The sequence below is a fragment of the Pteropus medius genome, unplaced genomic scaffold, assembly GCF_902729225.1.
Source record: "Pteropus medius unplaced genomic scaffold, Ma_sr-lr_union100, whole genome shotgun sequence".
Classification (NCBI taxonomy): domain Eukaryota; kingdom Metazoa; phylum Chordata; class Mammalia; order Chiroptera; family Pteropodidae; genus Pteropus; species Pteropus medius.
Window position 1 is genome coordinate 10,672,826 of NW_024350924.1, and position 16,065 is coordinate 10,688,890.

At 41.5% G+C, this 16,065-nt stretch overlaps 1 protein-coding gene across 8 annotated transcripts in view; it reads left to right on the forward strand.

The window, feature by feature from the left end:
• FCGR1A (Fc gamma receptor Ia) overlaps window positions 1–14,403 on the forward strand; it is a 43,515-nt gene extending 29,112 nt beyond the window's left edge. For 4 of the 8 annotated variants that reach the window (XM_039841430.1, XM_039841432.1, XM_039841433.1 and 1 more), the window contains 6 exons: window positions 3,775–3,877; window positions 4,261–4,281; window positions 5,029–5,286; window positions 10,179–10,430; window positions 11,321–11,602; window positions 12,415–14,403. In XM_039841430.1, coding sequence (XP_039697364.1) covers window positions 3,847–3,877; window positions 4,261–4,281; window positions 5,029–5,286; window positions 10,179–10,430; window positions 11,321–11,602; window positions 12,415–12,716 — 1,146 coding nt within the window. In that variant the 5' untranslated portion in view covers window positions 3,775–3,846 and the 3' untranslated portion in view covers window positions 12,717–14,403. Of the gene's footprint in view, window positions 1–3,774; window positions 3,878–4,231; window positions 4,282–5,028; window positions 5,287–10,178; window positions 10,431–11,320; window positions 11,603–12,414 lie in introns of all 8 variants that reach the window. The other 4 variants (XM_039841431.1, XM_039841428.1, XM_039841434.1 and 1 more) reach the window with 3 other exon arrangements.
• The last annotated feature ends 1,662 nt before the right edge of the window (window positions 14,404–16,065 follow it).

Consider the following 16,065-nt stretch of genomic DNA (forward strand, 5'->3'; position numbering starts at 1 on the left):
AAAAATAAATCCAGTCTCTGCTATTCCATCTTGGCTGGAGATCTGGTACATTATTAATAATATTTTAGTTCTTAATTTGAGTGATGGGTTCATAAGTATTCATTTGCGCATTGTGCATCATAACCATATACATATATGTATTGCACCTTCTTTCATTTGTATAAGATATTTCATAATTTTTAAAAGTTCTGAAAAGAAAGATTTTTTTTTCTTCCCCTGGGATGGAACGAGGGCAAAAGAAGTCGGAAGTGTTTGTGGCCAAAACCTCTACCTTCCTCTGCCTTTCTGACTCCTCTACTCCTTCTTGACCAACTCTCTCCTGCTCACGTCACCATGACTCTGAAGGTGTTTACCTGACACAGCAGGATGGTCAAGGGAGCAGGTGCTAGCTTGGGAGACAGGCAAAATCAGTTTTCATACCCTATGATCCAACAAACCACTGCGGGCTCTTCCACTTAGGTACTAGATGAGGGCCTTTCAGAATAGTGCTGACTCACTCTATCAGGTAAAAGTTAGGGGAAGGGTTCGTGTGAAGAGGTAATAGCTATTATCTATTGTATTAGGAACACGAGCTACGTAACTGTTTTACCCCTTCTCTTCTCCGTCCCTCCTCCTGCTCGCTGCCCTGGCCTTTTTAATCTTGCCAGAGCCCTTTGCTGCCGCGGTGCAGGAACAAAATCAAAATGCAGTTATTTGCTCTCTTAGGAATTATGGAAAATGCATGCAAAAGCAGATAGACTGAGCTTTCTAATGATTTGATCTAAAAAGCTTAGAAGGAAATCTCAAGGGCACACAGGACAATTAGACATCGGGCTTGACAAATATCTTCATGATGACAAGAAAAGTTGGGTTACGAGAAAAAGAAATGGACAGGAAGGACATCCCAAACGGAATCAACCTATAAAAGACGTATGATAACATGACCAGAAATTAACTAAAAACTAGGTGATAAAACTCGAAAGTCATACACGAAGATTCCGTTTTTAAAAGTTGATGGAATCACTTCGAGGATGCGGGAACCAAAGAAAGATGTGCTCGATCAAGTAGTAAGAATAAAAATCCAACATAAATTGAATTTCTAATGGAAACTTGAAATTGACCGATGGGGAACTTTTTATAATGAATGGTGGTTGAAGAAAAACATCAGATAAAGTTTATCTGAATCTCCTGAAAAATACTTGTAGCGATAGTAAGAACATAAAGGTAGTATATTTCGGCTGGTCAAGAGATGTTCTATAGCATACAGAACATATTAAGCAAAATTGTGCTGTAGACAATTACATACAATTATTTACCTAAAATTTAGATGATACTTTACAATAGTTTTAAAAATATATGATTGTTAAAGAAAGGATGAGTAGGGAATAAAGGATTACTGACTCTTTTTTTTACTTATAGCGAGTGCAAAAATAAAATACATTTTTTGGTCAATTCTTTATGATATTTAAATTATCTTACCTTTTAAAAGTATATCAAATAATTGTTCACAAATTATTTTCTATTGTAAGAAGAGAACAATTTTAGTTAAAAAACAAAACAAAACACAAATAAGACTTTGCATCTACCTTTGAGAAAAGTGTATTCGTGAAGTGATTTTAAATCTATGAATTTTACAAATATGATAGAAAATATCATCAATATATGAAAATATAAATGTCACATATAGAAGTAAATTCTCCTAATGGTCCCTAAGAGCACCATGATTTCCCCCGGCCATTAAATATGGGAGAGTACTCCGACTTAGTTACAATGTTTGTTCTATTATCTCCTAATTCTTTTTACATGGATTTCAAACCTATCTCAGTGGCTATTTCTTCAACATTTGGAAACTACAGGTTCTTATCGGAAAAGAAGTATTCCTCCTTCCAGGTGATGGATCTCTTCCGTTCCTCTTTCACAATGATAGTCATTCATTCCCCCATGTTTTTCTGGTCAAGGGAACATATTTACTCATTTTTCAAACAAGCTAACTAGCTATGTTACTACAAAACAGAAATTGTAAGGGATGGGGTGGGCACTGTTATATTCTATTTGCATGAGCGTAAAGGAAATCACACTGTCTGGTTTTGAATCCTGCTTCTACTTTTTATAACTTAGGACAAGTTACCAAATTTCTCTTTGACTAGTTTCCTCATTTGTAAAATGGAGGTCACAGTGGTGTCTACTCATAGTTTATAGTGAGGATTAAATGAGAAAATACATAGCAAGCACATTTGCCTGGCACATTATAAACGCTCTACCATATATGCAATGATGATGATGACAACAGACATCTGACGGCATCCCTCCAAGAAAAAATGACAATTTCCTTTGCGTAGTGCTGATTCTAGGACTGTGTCCTATAGAAATAATAAGTCGAGTGTTTAAAGATAGGCACAAGACTATTTATTGCCATTCTGGTCATAACAGTAAAGCATAACAGTAAAGAAATGACCCGCGTGTCCCTGGAGAAAGATTGATGAAATAAATTGTGGCACATCTGTGCAGTGGAAAATTTTGAAGACAAAATTGTGTAATAGTTGTGCGTATAGGCTTTGAGTGTATATTTCAAGGAGCTGAGTCTTCTTTCGTCTCTCTCAGAACATTCTGAGTTCTTCCTAGATGTTTCTTCCCTGTTTCATATTTGTATCAGTCAGCTATTGCTTTATAATAATTTCAAAATCTCAGTGGCATACAACAGTAAGCATTTCTTTCTCACTTAAAGTTTTCAGGGCAGCTAGGGCAGCTCTACCTCAGGCTACAATGGCTAGGACATCTCTGCCTCACATCGAAGCAGGCATGTTCTTATCATGACAATCACAGAAGCATAAGAGGGTGAGAGATATGTGACACTTCCTAACATCTAGGTTCAGACTTCCACCCATATTTCATTGGCCAATGAAAGTCACACAGATGAGCCAAAGCCTAGGGTCAGAGAAGTACCCTCAGCCTCTCACGAGGCTGTGCAGATAGTATAGATTTAAGGTAGGGTGAGAAACTGGGGCTAGCAATTCAATCCACAACATTATTTGTCATCATTTAAAATTATCTGTTGGTGAGATTGCTACCCAAGTCCCTTTGGTGCTCACTGAACTCATCCTACTTTCTGTTGAGTTTTCTTTCCCTCTTAACTAAATATTTAAACAATCTCTTTCTATCTTAACAACTCTGCCTCAGGAACCAACTCACTTTAGTGGCATAGAGCTTCCCACCTATACTCTGAAACTCCATTCTTATGGATATTTCTGATCATATAATATGAGTTATTTTTCTTCTCTATAGCATTTACATTCAGTATTTAATTTCCTTGGATTTAGCCAAGATAAACACCCCAAATTCATAATGTCTTCAGGGAAATGGCTTTTTTTTTTTAAATGCAAATGGTAAATTGATGTATTTCCAGAGAAATAGAGGCTAATTTGTATTAGGGGAGCTTGTCTCATAGAGGCAGATATAGAGCAATATGGATTCAAATAATCAAGTCTTGGAGGAATTAGCCAGGCTTTGAACCAATTCTAAAAATGAGAATTTGCCATATGCTAGCCCCAAGAAAGGTAATTGGTATAAGGAGAATACATTCAGAACAGAATGTCAATAAAACATCAGCCCTTCCCTTGGATTCTTAGAGTATTGTAAATCCAAATCCCAGAGTTTCAAACTGGGAGAGATGGGCTAAGAAGTATGAGAATGAAGAAAGCATGCTTCAAGAATTAGGGATGTATTTCCTAGAAAAGGAACATGATGAAAATGATCAGAAAAGGCAATTTCCTTCCTCTTTTCTAATCTCGGCTCCAGAGTCCTCAGTGGAAACTCACCATCTTGCATGTTACAGATTTCGCTGCTCCCATCAATCAGCTTGGAGACAACATGTGGCTCTTGACAGCTCTGCTCCTTTGGAGTAAGTTGGGCTTGGAGGGGGTAACCAGGCACTGGCTATGGGAACTCAGGACTTTTTGTCTTCCTTAGGCTAGAACTCCTGAGTATGGAGACAACTGTATCTGTGCTTCTGTAGTTTATTGGTATTTATTATAGCAAAAGGATGGGAAGGGTGACTCCGATGTAATATCAAGCCTGGAAGCTTCATGTCAAAATAAAACCCCATCGATAACCATCTATAGTCTACCTGGTACTACTGGTACCTGATTTTGGGAAAGCAGGTAGAGAAAAACTAAAGAGACCTAAGCCGGCCCCTTAGAGTCTTATATTAATTCTGTCTTTCTAATTCTCCCGTCTCTGTCATCTTCCACTGAAGAACTGTCTCTATTGTTTGGTCTCTTTCAGTTCCTGTTGGTGGGCAAATGGGTGAGTAATGTCTAAACTCAGCTTCTCTTCCTCTGGCACATTCTTGCTTCTCAAAGTTAGGTTTCATTGTCCAGAAAAAGAGAGTATGGGGAGAGAATAGAAAGGAGAAAGATTTACAAATTATGTAAAGTCTTAAAATCTTGGTTTTTAAGGTTTTGCTCTAAGATTTTCTAAATGAGCCCTGACCTCTGGACTAAATGCCTAAATGTATATATAACAGCAGGAAAGGACCACATGGAAGGAGCTCTACTGGGTTTTCCAAACCTCTCAAACTACTCCCCTTTAGAAGAAGGCTGAGGTTTTGTTTTGTTTTGTTTTGTTTTCTTCTCAGAGGGAATCAAGCAGGTATTGGAGGACTTGAAGTAGAAGCTGAACCTTGATTTCCAATGCAGATGCTAATTAAGGCCTGAGATTAATACTAGAGATAGTATAGCTCAGAGGATACGAAAATCAGCTCCAATCTCTTTGCCCCAGTTTAAAATCCTGCTTCATTGCTTCCCAACAGTGAATACTAAACCGGTCATTTAATTCTCAGGGACCCCAAATCGCCAGCACCAAGATTTAATAACAGGAACAGAGCTCTCTGCAGTAGGGTCTGGGCATTCTTAATGGCTGGCTTTTGTAGGTTCTCACTTGCTTATTTTCAGTCTAATCTGAATAGACTTGTTTTTTCCTTACTCTACCGATTGCTCAGAGTCTTTCCTTTTTCTCCACTGTTTTTGCTCCCTCCCTTCCCCTGGCCCAAAGGAAACCCCTCAAAGGCAGTGATCACCTTGCAGCCTCCGTGGGTCAACATATTCCAAATGGAAAGTGTAACGTTATGGTGTGAGGGACCCCGCCTGCGTGAAGATGACTCTACCCGGTGGTTCCTCAATGGCACAGCCATTCAGACCTTGACCCCCAACTACACCATCGCTGCTGCCAGTGTCAGTGACGTTGGTGAATACACGTGCCTGACAGGTCTCTCAGTGCTAAGTGACCCGGTACAGCTGGAAATCCACAAAGGTAAGTATGGCATGGAGCAGGGCTGAAAATTACAGGTCTTCCTTTGTGTTTTCTCCTTTCTGGATGTCAGGTAGGGGTGTGTGTGTGTGTGTGTGTGTGTGTGTGTGTGTGTGTGTGTGTCTTGATTTATCTGAGTGTGAGTCTCAGCTCTATGTGCCTACCAGGTGAAATTATGTCAAGATACTCAGAACATCACATTGAAGTCCTTAAACTGTGCCCCCAAAGCACCCCAAACTGGGGTAGCTGTGAGTAGGGTGTCTAGAGTAAAACTCAGACCCAAAGATTTTATCATTATTCAAAATATCTAGTTTTGTTGAAGAAAGTTATGCCTGCCCACAGTAACTAATATTAATTTGGAGAAATGTACAGTGATGAGCAATAAAGTCTCCCTCCCACCCCAAACCCCTAGTCCTACAGTCACCTTCTACAACAACGGAACTGTCAATAATATAAACTTTTTTTAAGTGGTTGGTAGAATACTCTATATACTATCCTACATTTTACTTTTATCGCTTAAAATACCTTGGAGGTGTGTTTATATCAATAGAGATCTACTTTGTACATTCAAATGTCTGCCGTATGAGTGTGATTTAACCTTTTTCTCTATTAGTAAAGTTATAGTGTGTTTCTGCTTTTTGCTTTTACAAGCAATGTTGCAATAGCATCTTTATACATAGATCTGAGGCACTTGTCATACCATATCTGTAAGGTAATATTCTGGACATGGAATCACTGTGAGACGTGAAGCATTTTAAACCTCAATAAATAGAAACAGAAAAAATCCTCCATCCACTTAAATGTGTAAGAGGTTTCTACTTGTCAAGAGATGAGGACTGCAATACTCTTTAGGGCAAAATGTTTCATTATTCAGGACAAATCATTCAAATGAGTTATTTAGTTAGTCAAAAGCAGTAAGCTAAAACTTTCGTGTAACTGCTGATGCAAAAGTTAATCTGTGCTAGAGGCAAAATTATTTACGTGGACTGGGTTGCTTTTGGAGGAACTGCGTTTTAGCTAAGGAAATGTTGAGAATGTCAGAGGAAATGCAAGGTGTTGCTCATGTGTCTCTTAAGGCTCTGGGAATTGGTTCTTATGCTAGAGAGTGAAGGGAGCTGACAAAAGAGTTTTAACAAGAGGCTGTGTAGTCTGAGCAGAAGCAGAAGTGCTTCATGGTTCAAGTGGCAAAAAACGAACTAGGGCTGGGAAGAGGCCATTTTCTTTGGCAATTTACCGAGAATAATAGCTTTCACATTATTACCTACATTACATATTACATTATGTCAACGAAAAGTGTGCTGCCACTAATCCAATCCCAACAGGGTTCCCCCAAGCTGGGGTACGATAAAAGGAGAAACTTTATTCAGACAACAGTTACCTATAGAGTAAGATGCAGCCAACAAAGGACCGCGACACGGTGATCCTTCTCCCCTGAGACAAAGAGGAGGCCCACTTTTATAGAGAAAGTTCCTATCCTGGTCCCTGATTGGTCCATTTCTAAGCAAGTGAGAATTCCGAATTTGCGGTCTGATTGGTCCAAATAGCACTGTCCCGATTGGTCATTATGGAGTGGCTCTGATTGGTCAGTAAAGATGTAAATAAGCATATAGCTGTGCAGTTCCAATTGGAACCTAGGCAGGCCTCAGCTCATTAGTTGAAGGATAGTTTTAGGAACTCCTCTGTAAGGGTGGGCTTGGCTGGCAGGAATAGAGTGCAGGAGGATGGCAAGTTTATTCCGTGGGTCCCCTCTCCCCAAGCTGCAGAGCGCATGAGAGGCCCCTGTCAGCAATGTCTGCTAGACTTTGTTTATGAATTTGAGCCCAATTAACCACAAGGAGTACTTCTGGGCAGATATATTTCTTCTTGGGGGGTCAACGATTATATGTCTTTTCACATAATATTTTAATATGAATTTTATTGAAGTATAACATACGTACAACAAACCTTAAGTGTACACCTCAGTAAGTTTTCACAAGGTAAACAGCACTCAGATAGAGACATAGAACATTTCCAGACTCTCAGACACTCTGTGGTCCGTTTCTAGTCACTACTTCTATTCCAGCACTGACTTCTAATACCATAGGTTTTCACCTGTTTTTTGTTTTTTGTTTTTAACTTCATATAAATGACTATAGTGTGTAGTATACCATACTGTAATGTAGTATGGTACAGTATGTACTCTTCTGTGTCTGGTTTGTTTTATTCACATTGACTGTAAGATTCATAGATGTTATAAAGTTACAGTTTGTACTCGTTACTGTGTAATATTCCATATTTTTATCTATTCTATTGATGGACTCGGGTTGTTTCTAGTTTGGGCTTCTTACAAATAGTATCGCTGTGGACATTTTTGTACAAGTCCTTCGATGCACATATGTACACAGATCTGTTGGAATAGCCTAGGAGTGGAATTGCTGGGTCTCAAAGTATGCATATATTTAGCTTTAGTTTTCCAGAGTGGTTAGACCAGCTCACACTCCCACTGGTGAAATGTGAGTTGTGGTCACTACACATCCACACTAGGTGTTTTCTGTATTTTTCATTGTAGCCATTCTGGTTAATATGTATCACACTACCATTTTGATTTGCATTTCCATGATGACTAATAATATTGAGCATTTTTCACATGTTTATTACCTATTTGGATATCCTCTTTCGTAAAGTAGCTGTCTAGGTCTTTTGCCAAGGTTTTTTTTTCTTGTTGTCTGCCTTTTCCTTATCAACTTGTAGGAATTCTTCATATATTCTGGATATGGGTCCTTTTTCCAGTGTTGCAAATATCTTCCACCCTGTGGCCTGCCTTTTTGTTACCTCATTATGTTGTTTTCTTTTTCAGTGAGCAAAAGTCTTTAATTTTACTGATGTACGATACATCAAGTTTTTTGGGTTGATATTCCCTCTCTATGCTCTATTTTAAAATGTTTGTCACAGTTAGTCAGCAGTGGAGGATTCAATTGCAGGTACACTAGCTCTTAGTCACTTTAATTAAATCTGCATGTGTTGAGACCAAGAAACTACAGCTGGTCCATGGACCCAAGTCCTAATTTTATGGTTCAGAGTGAGTGTCCCCATCCTACTCAAAGGTGATAAAGATGGGGAGAATGGTTTTTGAGTAGGAATTAACAATGTTAAAAGCTGCATCTCCCAATTTTTGATATGTAATATTCCCATTATCATCTAAGGCTAAATATTTTAAATTTCCATTATAATGGTTTTTTTCTTTCTTTCTTTCTTTCCTTCCTTCCTTCCTTCCTTTACTCATGAATTATTTGGAAGTTTTTTGAGAGGGTGGTATTTGTTACTGATTTCTACTGTTATGGCACTTTGGTCAGAGTTTGTGTTAAATACGATATCGGTTCCTTGATATTTGTTGAAAATTGCATTGTGGCCTGGTGCATGCTCAGTTTTTATAACCTGCATATGTGTTTGGAAAGTATGTGAATTTTCTCTAAAGTACAGTATTCTATGTAAATCCATGAAGTTCGGTCTATTAATTGTGTCGTCCACATATTTTATGTCAGCACTAGTATTTTCGACAGCTTCTGATGGAGGTTTGCTAAAACATCCACTGTGTTTGTGGATGTATGAAGCAAAGGCGCCTGCGTGTTCAGGCCGTGCAGCCTTTGAGCACCTCTTGGCTGAGAACATGAATGAAGCAGGAAACAGTATTCACTATGTCTGGAGCACTATGGCAGCATCCAAGCCCGTAGCAATCACGCTACATACGGCGCTGGCATACCTGCCTTCCATTCTTAGATAACTTCTAGAAGGGAAAGCATACTGTCTTTTGTCTGCTTTTGTTCCTTAAAAACCTCATCTTCATTTAGCCAGACCAACTGCCCAGGGAGGGAAAAGGTAAAGAAGGTGATGTGGGTTATGTGTAGAGGAATCTGTCACCAGGGGGCCTCGTTTGACTTGGAACTTTTTTCTACCAGCTGTATCACTGGTCTGCGTATATGTGAGTATTTCTGTCAATTTAGAAACAAACAGACATCTGGATATGTTTGACATCCTGCATGTTTGTCTTAGTACGTGTGACTTCATTAACAAATTAGTCAGGCTTTAGAGTATATCAGCTTTCTATTACTATGTAATCAATTATGGCAATATCAGTTTTCGATTGCTATGTAACCATTTAACACAATCTTAGCTTAAAAACAACATAGAAATATATATACGCCTTACTGTGAAAATGTACAGCTGAAACTGATGGGATTTCGTTAACCAATGTCACCATAAAAATGAATAATTAATTAATTAAAAACCAAACAAACAACAAAAAAACAACATACGTTGATTACCTTTCCACGGGTCAGGGTCTCTACCCAGCCTAGCTGGGTACTCTGCTGAGGCTGCAGTCAGGATGTTGACTAGGCTGTGGTCTTTCCTGCAACTTTTCTAAGCTCACGTGGTCATTGGCAGAATTCAGTTCCTTGTGGCTGCTTTTTTGCTGGCTGTCAGCGAAAGACCAGTCTCAGCTCCTGGAGGCCCCCTGCCATATGGCCTTCTCATAGGCCCTGTCACTACACGTCAGCTCACTTCCTCAAAGCAGCTAAGACAGAGACTTATAAAATGTAACATCATTACACAGTCAGAGGGATTATACAAGAGAGTCACTCATTAGGGTAACCTTAGAGTACAGCCTACCACATAGAGTAAAGTGCTTCTGTTCCAACCAACTTCTAAGATTTGGAAGGGGAAGATAGGAAGGGGCTGAGTGCGAGGCTGCTGGTAACAAAGCCAAAGATATTTGAAGAATGGGAGACAGGCCTCAGATTCAGTAGAGCTTCAGGTTGGAATGTTGCGAAGAGAAATAGATAAAGCCCCAGGGTTCGGGTTTGGACTCCTTGTACCTCTGCCGCTGTATAAATACATGTTGGGTCCACGTTTTCCAGATTGGCTACTACTCCAGGTCTCTAGCAGAGTCGTCACCGAAGGAAACCCTCTGGCTTTGAGGTGTCACGGATGGAAGAACAAGCTGCTGTACAATGTGCTTTTCTATCAAAATGACAAGATCTTTCACTTTTCTCCTACGAATTCCGAATACACCATTCTGAAAACCAACCTGAGTCACAACGGCATCTATCACTGCTCAGGCACGGGAAAGCATAAATTCACGTCGGCGGGAGTGTCTATCACTGTCAAAGGTATTGTGTCTGAATAGTCATATAAAGCTATAGTTTTAAGGACCAGGAGAACTGTCATAAATCATCGCTTCAGCTTGCAATTGAAGAAACTGAGCTCCAGGAAGGTAAACTGCCTTACCGAAGGGATGACCAAGATGGGGACCAGAACTGAGGTCTTCTGGGTCCCGGTCCATTGCTCTTCCCGGCATACCGCGGTGTCCCATCAGCGACCCCAGGGCATCGTGAGGACCCATTTCACCAATTTTATTTTAGTTGCGAGGAAGAGAGACTCACCCAAGGTAGCTAAGGAGTTATTAGAAAACCCGTGGAATCTTGTAAAAGCTCCATGGAAACAGACGTTAAGACTTGGTTCCACTCTCCATTGCTCAGGGAAAATGTGGCCTCTCTGGTTCTATGTCTTTCTGAACACCTGACTAAGCAGCTTCCTTTCTTCCAGGTGCATGTGGCCCTTTTTGTGACTTTTTCATGGCCTTTCAGCTCAGTACTCATAACCACTAGCAGCTTTTTCCTGTCTAAAAAATAATTAATTCCTACAGGAAAGAAATTATTATCCCAGAATATTGAGGCAGGAACACAAGTAAGGAGTCACTGAACTGGCTAGTGTGTGGATGTGTCCACTCCAGGTCAACCACAGGGCATGGTCATACACTAAATAACATGGCTGTTCAAGGAGGCATGGGCCATGTATTCTCCCCAGGAGGGTGTGAGCAAGCTGGCAACTGTGGGTGTATCTACAAGTGGCTCTGATTGGTCGGTAAAGATGCTGGAAGTGGGAAAATTATGTTTTATGATTACATTTTCTTGGGGCAGGTTCCCAGAGGAGGAGGGGGGATATCTTCTGCAAAAAGAATCTTGGCTCTGAGGTAGGCAACTGTCAACTTTTTCTTTAGAGCTGTTTCCAGCCCCAGTGCTGAGCGCATCTTCGTTCTCCATCCTGGAGGGGAGTCCGGTCAACCTGAGCTGTGAAACAAAGCCGCCCCCGCAACGCCCTGCTGTGCGTCTCTACTTCTCCTTCCACGTGGGCGGCAGGGTCCTGAGGGGTAGAACCTCCTCCTCTGAGTATCAGATACGGACTGCTACAAGAGAAGATTCTGGGTTCCACTGGTGTGAGGCCTCCACGGAAGATGGAAATGTCATCAAGCGCAGCCCTGAGTTGAAGCTTCAGGTGCTTGGTGAGTGAGAATGATGGGGACAGCCAGGCCCAAGAGAAGATGCTCCCTTTCCTGTGGGACTGAGGTCTGTTCTGGGGATTCGTGGCCTGGCCGGGAAAAACCTACGAACAGCCTTTTCGCTTTTGATTTAAAACTTCACTAATTCTCCTCTTAAACATCATTAAGTTTCCTTTTTTTCTCTTTTTCTTTCATTTCTTTTCCTTTCCTTCCTCTATTTATTCTTTCCTTTTGTCCTTTTTTGGTCTCTCTCTCTCTCTTCCCTTCATGCCCTCCCTCTCCCCTTCTCGCTCACCAGCAATCTAAGCAACAATATGTTGCGTTCCCCCATCTATTGTCATAGGTATTAGGATATAAAGACACTAGACTGAAGTTCTTACTTCAAGGAGCTTACATGGTGCCATGCGGACTTTGTGGATTGCACATAAATACCTACCCAAGTGTCTTCTTGGCTGAGGTGGAGGGATTGTGAACTCTAGAACAAAGACTCTTTGGGGGGAAAAAAAAAGTTTATCTTCAATCCAAATTCATTTCAAGCACTAAATGGTATAGAAATAGCGGTCGTCACTGAAACTACAGCGCATGTCCACTGAGAGGGCCGTGGCAGTTCAGCCCTTATGAGGAGCCTGCCGCTTGTCTGCATACCATACGGCCCAGCTGGAGCCGCCTCCAGCGCCTTCCTGCTCTGAAATTATGGCGTCTCCACTGGGGACAGGCGTATTAGGGCTTAGCCAACCTTGTCTTCTAAACAGAACTCCGTCACAGCCCTCTGGTTTCTAAATAGCATTTCTTCTCTTTGTCGTTTTCTTTCTCAGGTCTCCAGTCACCAACTCATCTCTGGTTTCACGTCCTTTTCTATCTGGTGGTGGTTACCATGTTTTTGATGAACACCGTCTTCTATGTGATAATACGTAAGGAGCTTCAAAGAAAGAAAAAGTGGAATTTAGAAATCTCTTTGGACTCCGCTCATACGAGGAAGGTCAGTTCCTACCTTCAAAGAGGTAGACATTTAGAAGAAGAGCTGAAATGTCAGGAACAAGAACAGCTGAAAGAAAGGGCACAGCAGAAGGCCCAGGACGGAGAGCAGCAGCAGCGGCGGCTCAGCAGGTGCGTGTAGATCCAGGCAGTCGCCACCCTTCTCTTCTGTGGACGTGTTGGAGAACCAACATCCAAGAGCTGAGACATGCTAGAACTGTGAGTTTCATGGCATTTGACTAGCACTTAAAGAAAGTGAATAAAGGAATTGACTTCAATGAAGATAAACTTGGAAATTCAGTAATCGGATGAGTTGATGTGATGCCTACTCTAAAATAATCTTTAAAAACTTCGAAGTTGGGTCTAACCTGATTATCGTATTAGGTCATTTGAGCAATAATATATTTCTGAGGACAAGGTGAAAAGGTAAGTGCGTGCATATGTTCAAGAGCTTAAGACAAAGAAAGAAAGACAGGATGAGAGACAGAGAGCAGAGAGAGGCTACGAGGGAGACGAGGGAGACGTAACTTACCAAGGACTTCCGAGAATCCGTGAGGACGGGAGCGCACACCCGTGGGGTTCTCAGGGTGGCCGTGTCCCAGCTCTTCTCCTTTCGCACACTGGCCGACTAACCCCCACCAGGGGACCAACTCTCAATGAGACGTGGGTGCGTTATTTTCACCCTTTCATCTGAGGCGCTCTCACATCCTCTCTGTGTGCGGGGACACCCAGGGTGCCGTTTGTCTGTCCCAGTCCCCTGCCCTACAGAAAGGCAGAATGTCACTGCTGTGTTCCTTAATTGGTTAAACTCAGATCTCCAAGCCGGGCACTGCAAGGAGAAGCTTCAAGTAGGGAGGGGAGATGATGTCATAAAGCCCAGCTCTTCATTCCAGATTTACTTCACCGTCTTGATTTTCTGGATGGCTACTAACTAACCTCAAGATATGCTACTTTCTCACTTGAGCTCCAGTTTGGGGACAAAATATTTCCCTACTACACCCCAATGCAGTTGAGATAAAAACCAAAATGTGTGAATACAACTTTATTAGAGCTTAGAAAAAACCAAAAAAGGTATCAACAAACTTAGCAACCTAATTCTAGATTATTTGATTTTTATACATGTTGCTTATCTGACAAACGAGGACACATCCCTGCCTAGCCTGTTCTGGCTTCACATAGTAGGGCTTCGTCTTTAACGTCATCACCTAGAAGCATCCTCAAGAACTTGGGACCTGAAGTAGCACCTTGCCCACTCCTTCCCTCCTCCGTGGGCAATGAGAATGCCCTTCTCCCTTCACCTTCAGAAAAAAAGCACAATAATGATCATTTCAATAGAAGCACAGCGGCTCTGACATTTGTGTTAAAAGAAATGGTCGTATATAACAGCGGGAGTTCCATCGACTGCACATGATGCTTGCGGTCTGCGGAAGCAGCGAGATGAGACTCGCAGCAGAGTCTGGTGGGAAGGAGGAGGACCAAAGACGCTCTGTGGAGAGACCATCCAAAGAGGACTCTGGCCTGAGGAATCGGGACGTGACGCGGGAAGTGACATTCACACTTGGAGGAGAATGCTCTGCCCCCCTCACGGGGGAGAAACTCAGAGAAAGGGCTCCCTAGGGCAGAAGGTCAGGGGCGGACATGGAGAGAGACAGAGCACTGATGACTTGGGGCGAAGCCGGAATGGAGCCAGTCGTTGCTAAAGCATCACGAAGTGCTTCCTCCTTCCCCACTCTCTTTTTTGTTTCTTTTCCAGATTTTTCCATGCTTGTATCTTATATACACATTAATGCTTTAAAAATCGATTTGATTAAATCAATTTCTTACTTGAACAATTTGTATTTCAGTCCACCCTTATTTCTGTGTTATATCTGTGCCGAGAACAGGTTCTTGAGGGTCCCCAAACTGATGCCTACCTGCCTGTTCCCCAAGCCTTGGTCCTGGCTCTGCTCAAGGCCTGGTACCACCTTGTACTTTCTCCAAGTGGGTGCCTAGGCCTTCCATTTTCCTACAGGGACAGGATGGTCTCTCCCTGACACTTGTCCCTATATATCAAAGGGCTCACTCCTCTTAATTTTTATTCCATCCAGTACTGGAAAACCACAAGCTATATGTGGTTATCGAGCACTTGGAATATGGCTAGTGTGACTGAGGAAGGGAATTTTAAATTTCGTTTAATTAATTTGAATTTAAATAGCCACATGTGGCTAGTGACTACATTCAATCAATCACCCTGATCCCCATAGAAGCTAGATGGATTCTGGAAATGACTGCAAGCTCAACCAAGTAGTAGCTACAATCCAGACGTGGCGGCTTAACTAGAGCAAATTAATATGACATCAGGTACATGCTATGTGACCAATAAATTGATGGCTGCATTCTTTTCTAGCTGAATCACAAACGATTTTATATTCACATGGAATGTACAATGTACAATATACAGATTTGTCTGAGAGCTAAGCTAACTTGTTCTCACCTTCGTCATCCTACAGAACTTCATATGAATCCATTCCATTGGTGGTATAATGTAAATCAGGCCAGATGAGCGAGAAGTGGCTGGCACACTGGAGGACTTGGTTGTCTGGAGGGTGGGAGGTAAATTCTGCAAAGATTCGGGGGACTGCCACATCCATAAATTATTTATAAGTCCAGTATGCAGGAACATGCCAGGACCTCGCCTCAAAATGAAAACCATGTTATTACATCCTGTACTTCCTACCTCAAAGAAATCGCAGTAGTTGGTGGGCCTTTTCTGGTTTTAGAAGCAGAATATTTCATGTATAAGGATCCTTCTTTGGCCCGTATACCAGATAACATTGAAAGGCTGCCAGCTTTGATAGGACCTGGAGCGGGAAAGGTATATAGATGTAGATGTGAAAAAATTAATTTCATCTCTGTGTCCTGGATTTCATTTCATTTTTAAGTTTCATGCTGTGACCTTTGACCAGTCTCGCTGTCCTTAACAAGCATATCAAAGCTTTCTAGATGATCATTATCTATGTCCCTTAAAATGTAGTCATTAGTGTTTTTGTTAGTAATGGCCAGAAGGGCAATGGCATGACAAACAAGATAAATATCAAACTGGTGATAGTAGCGATTATAACAATCGTCTATCATAAGACCACCAGGAAGTATGGCCCCTGTGCTACTGCATGTTTTTTGTTCCTTTGTCTTGTCAATCATCAATACCTGAGCTACACTATTTAAAAAGCACAGCAACAGGGATATGTAGCGGAGAAGAATCTGCACAGAATCTCTGGGTCGTCTGTTTCTCTCTGACCCAATCTTCCTGTAAGTAAATTACGCTATGATAAATTCTGTTATATTCTATGGAGTTGCCTGCTTTGTTTGTTGGTCTTAAGATACTTTCTCATCACAGTGGCCATTACACCTTTGTCCCCACCCCTGCCCTCGTCTGACAAAAGGGGCTTTCAGTAGGTCAGATGGCATGCAAGAAGTCCCTACCACTTGGGCCATATAATCCAGCAAACCCT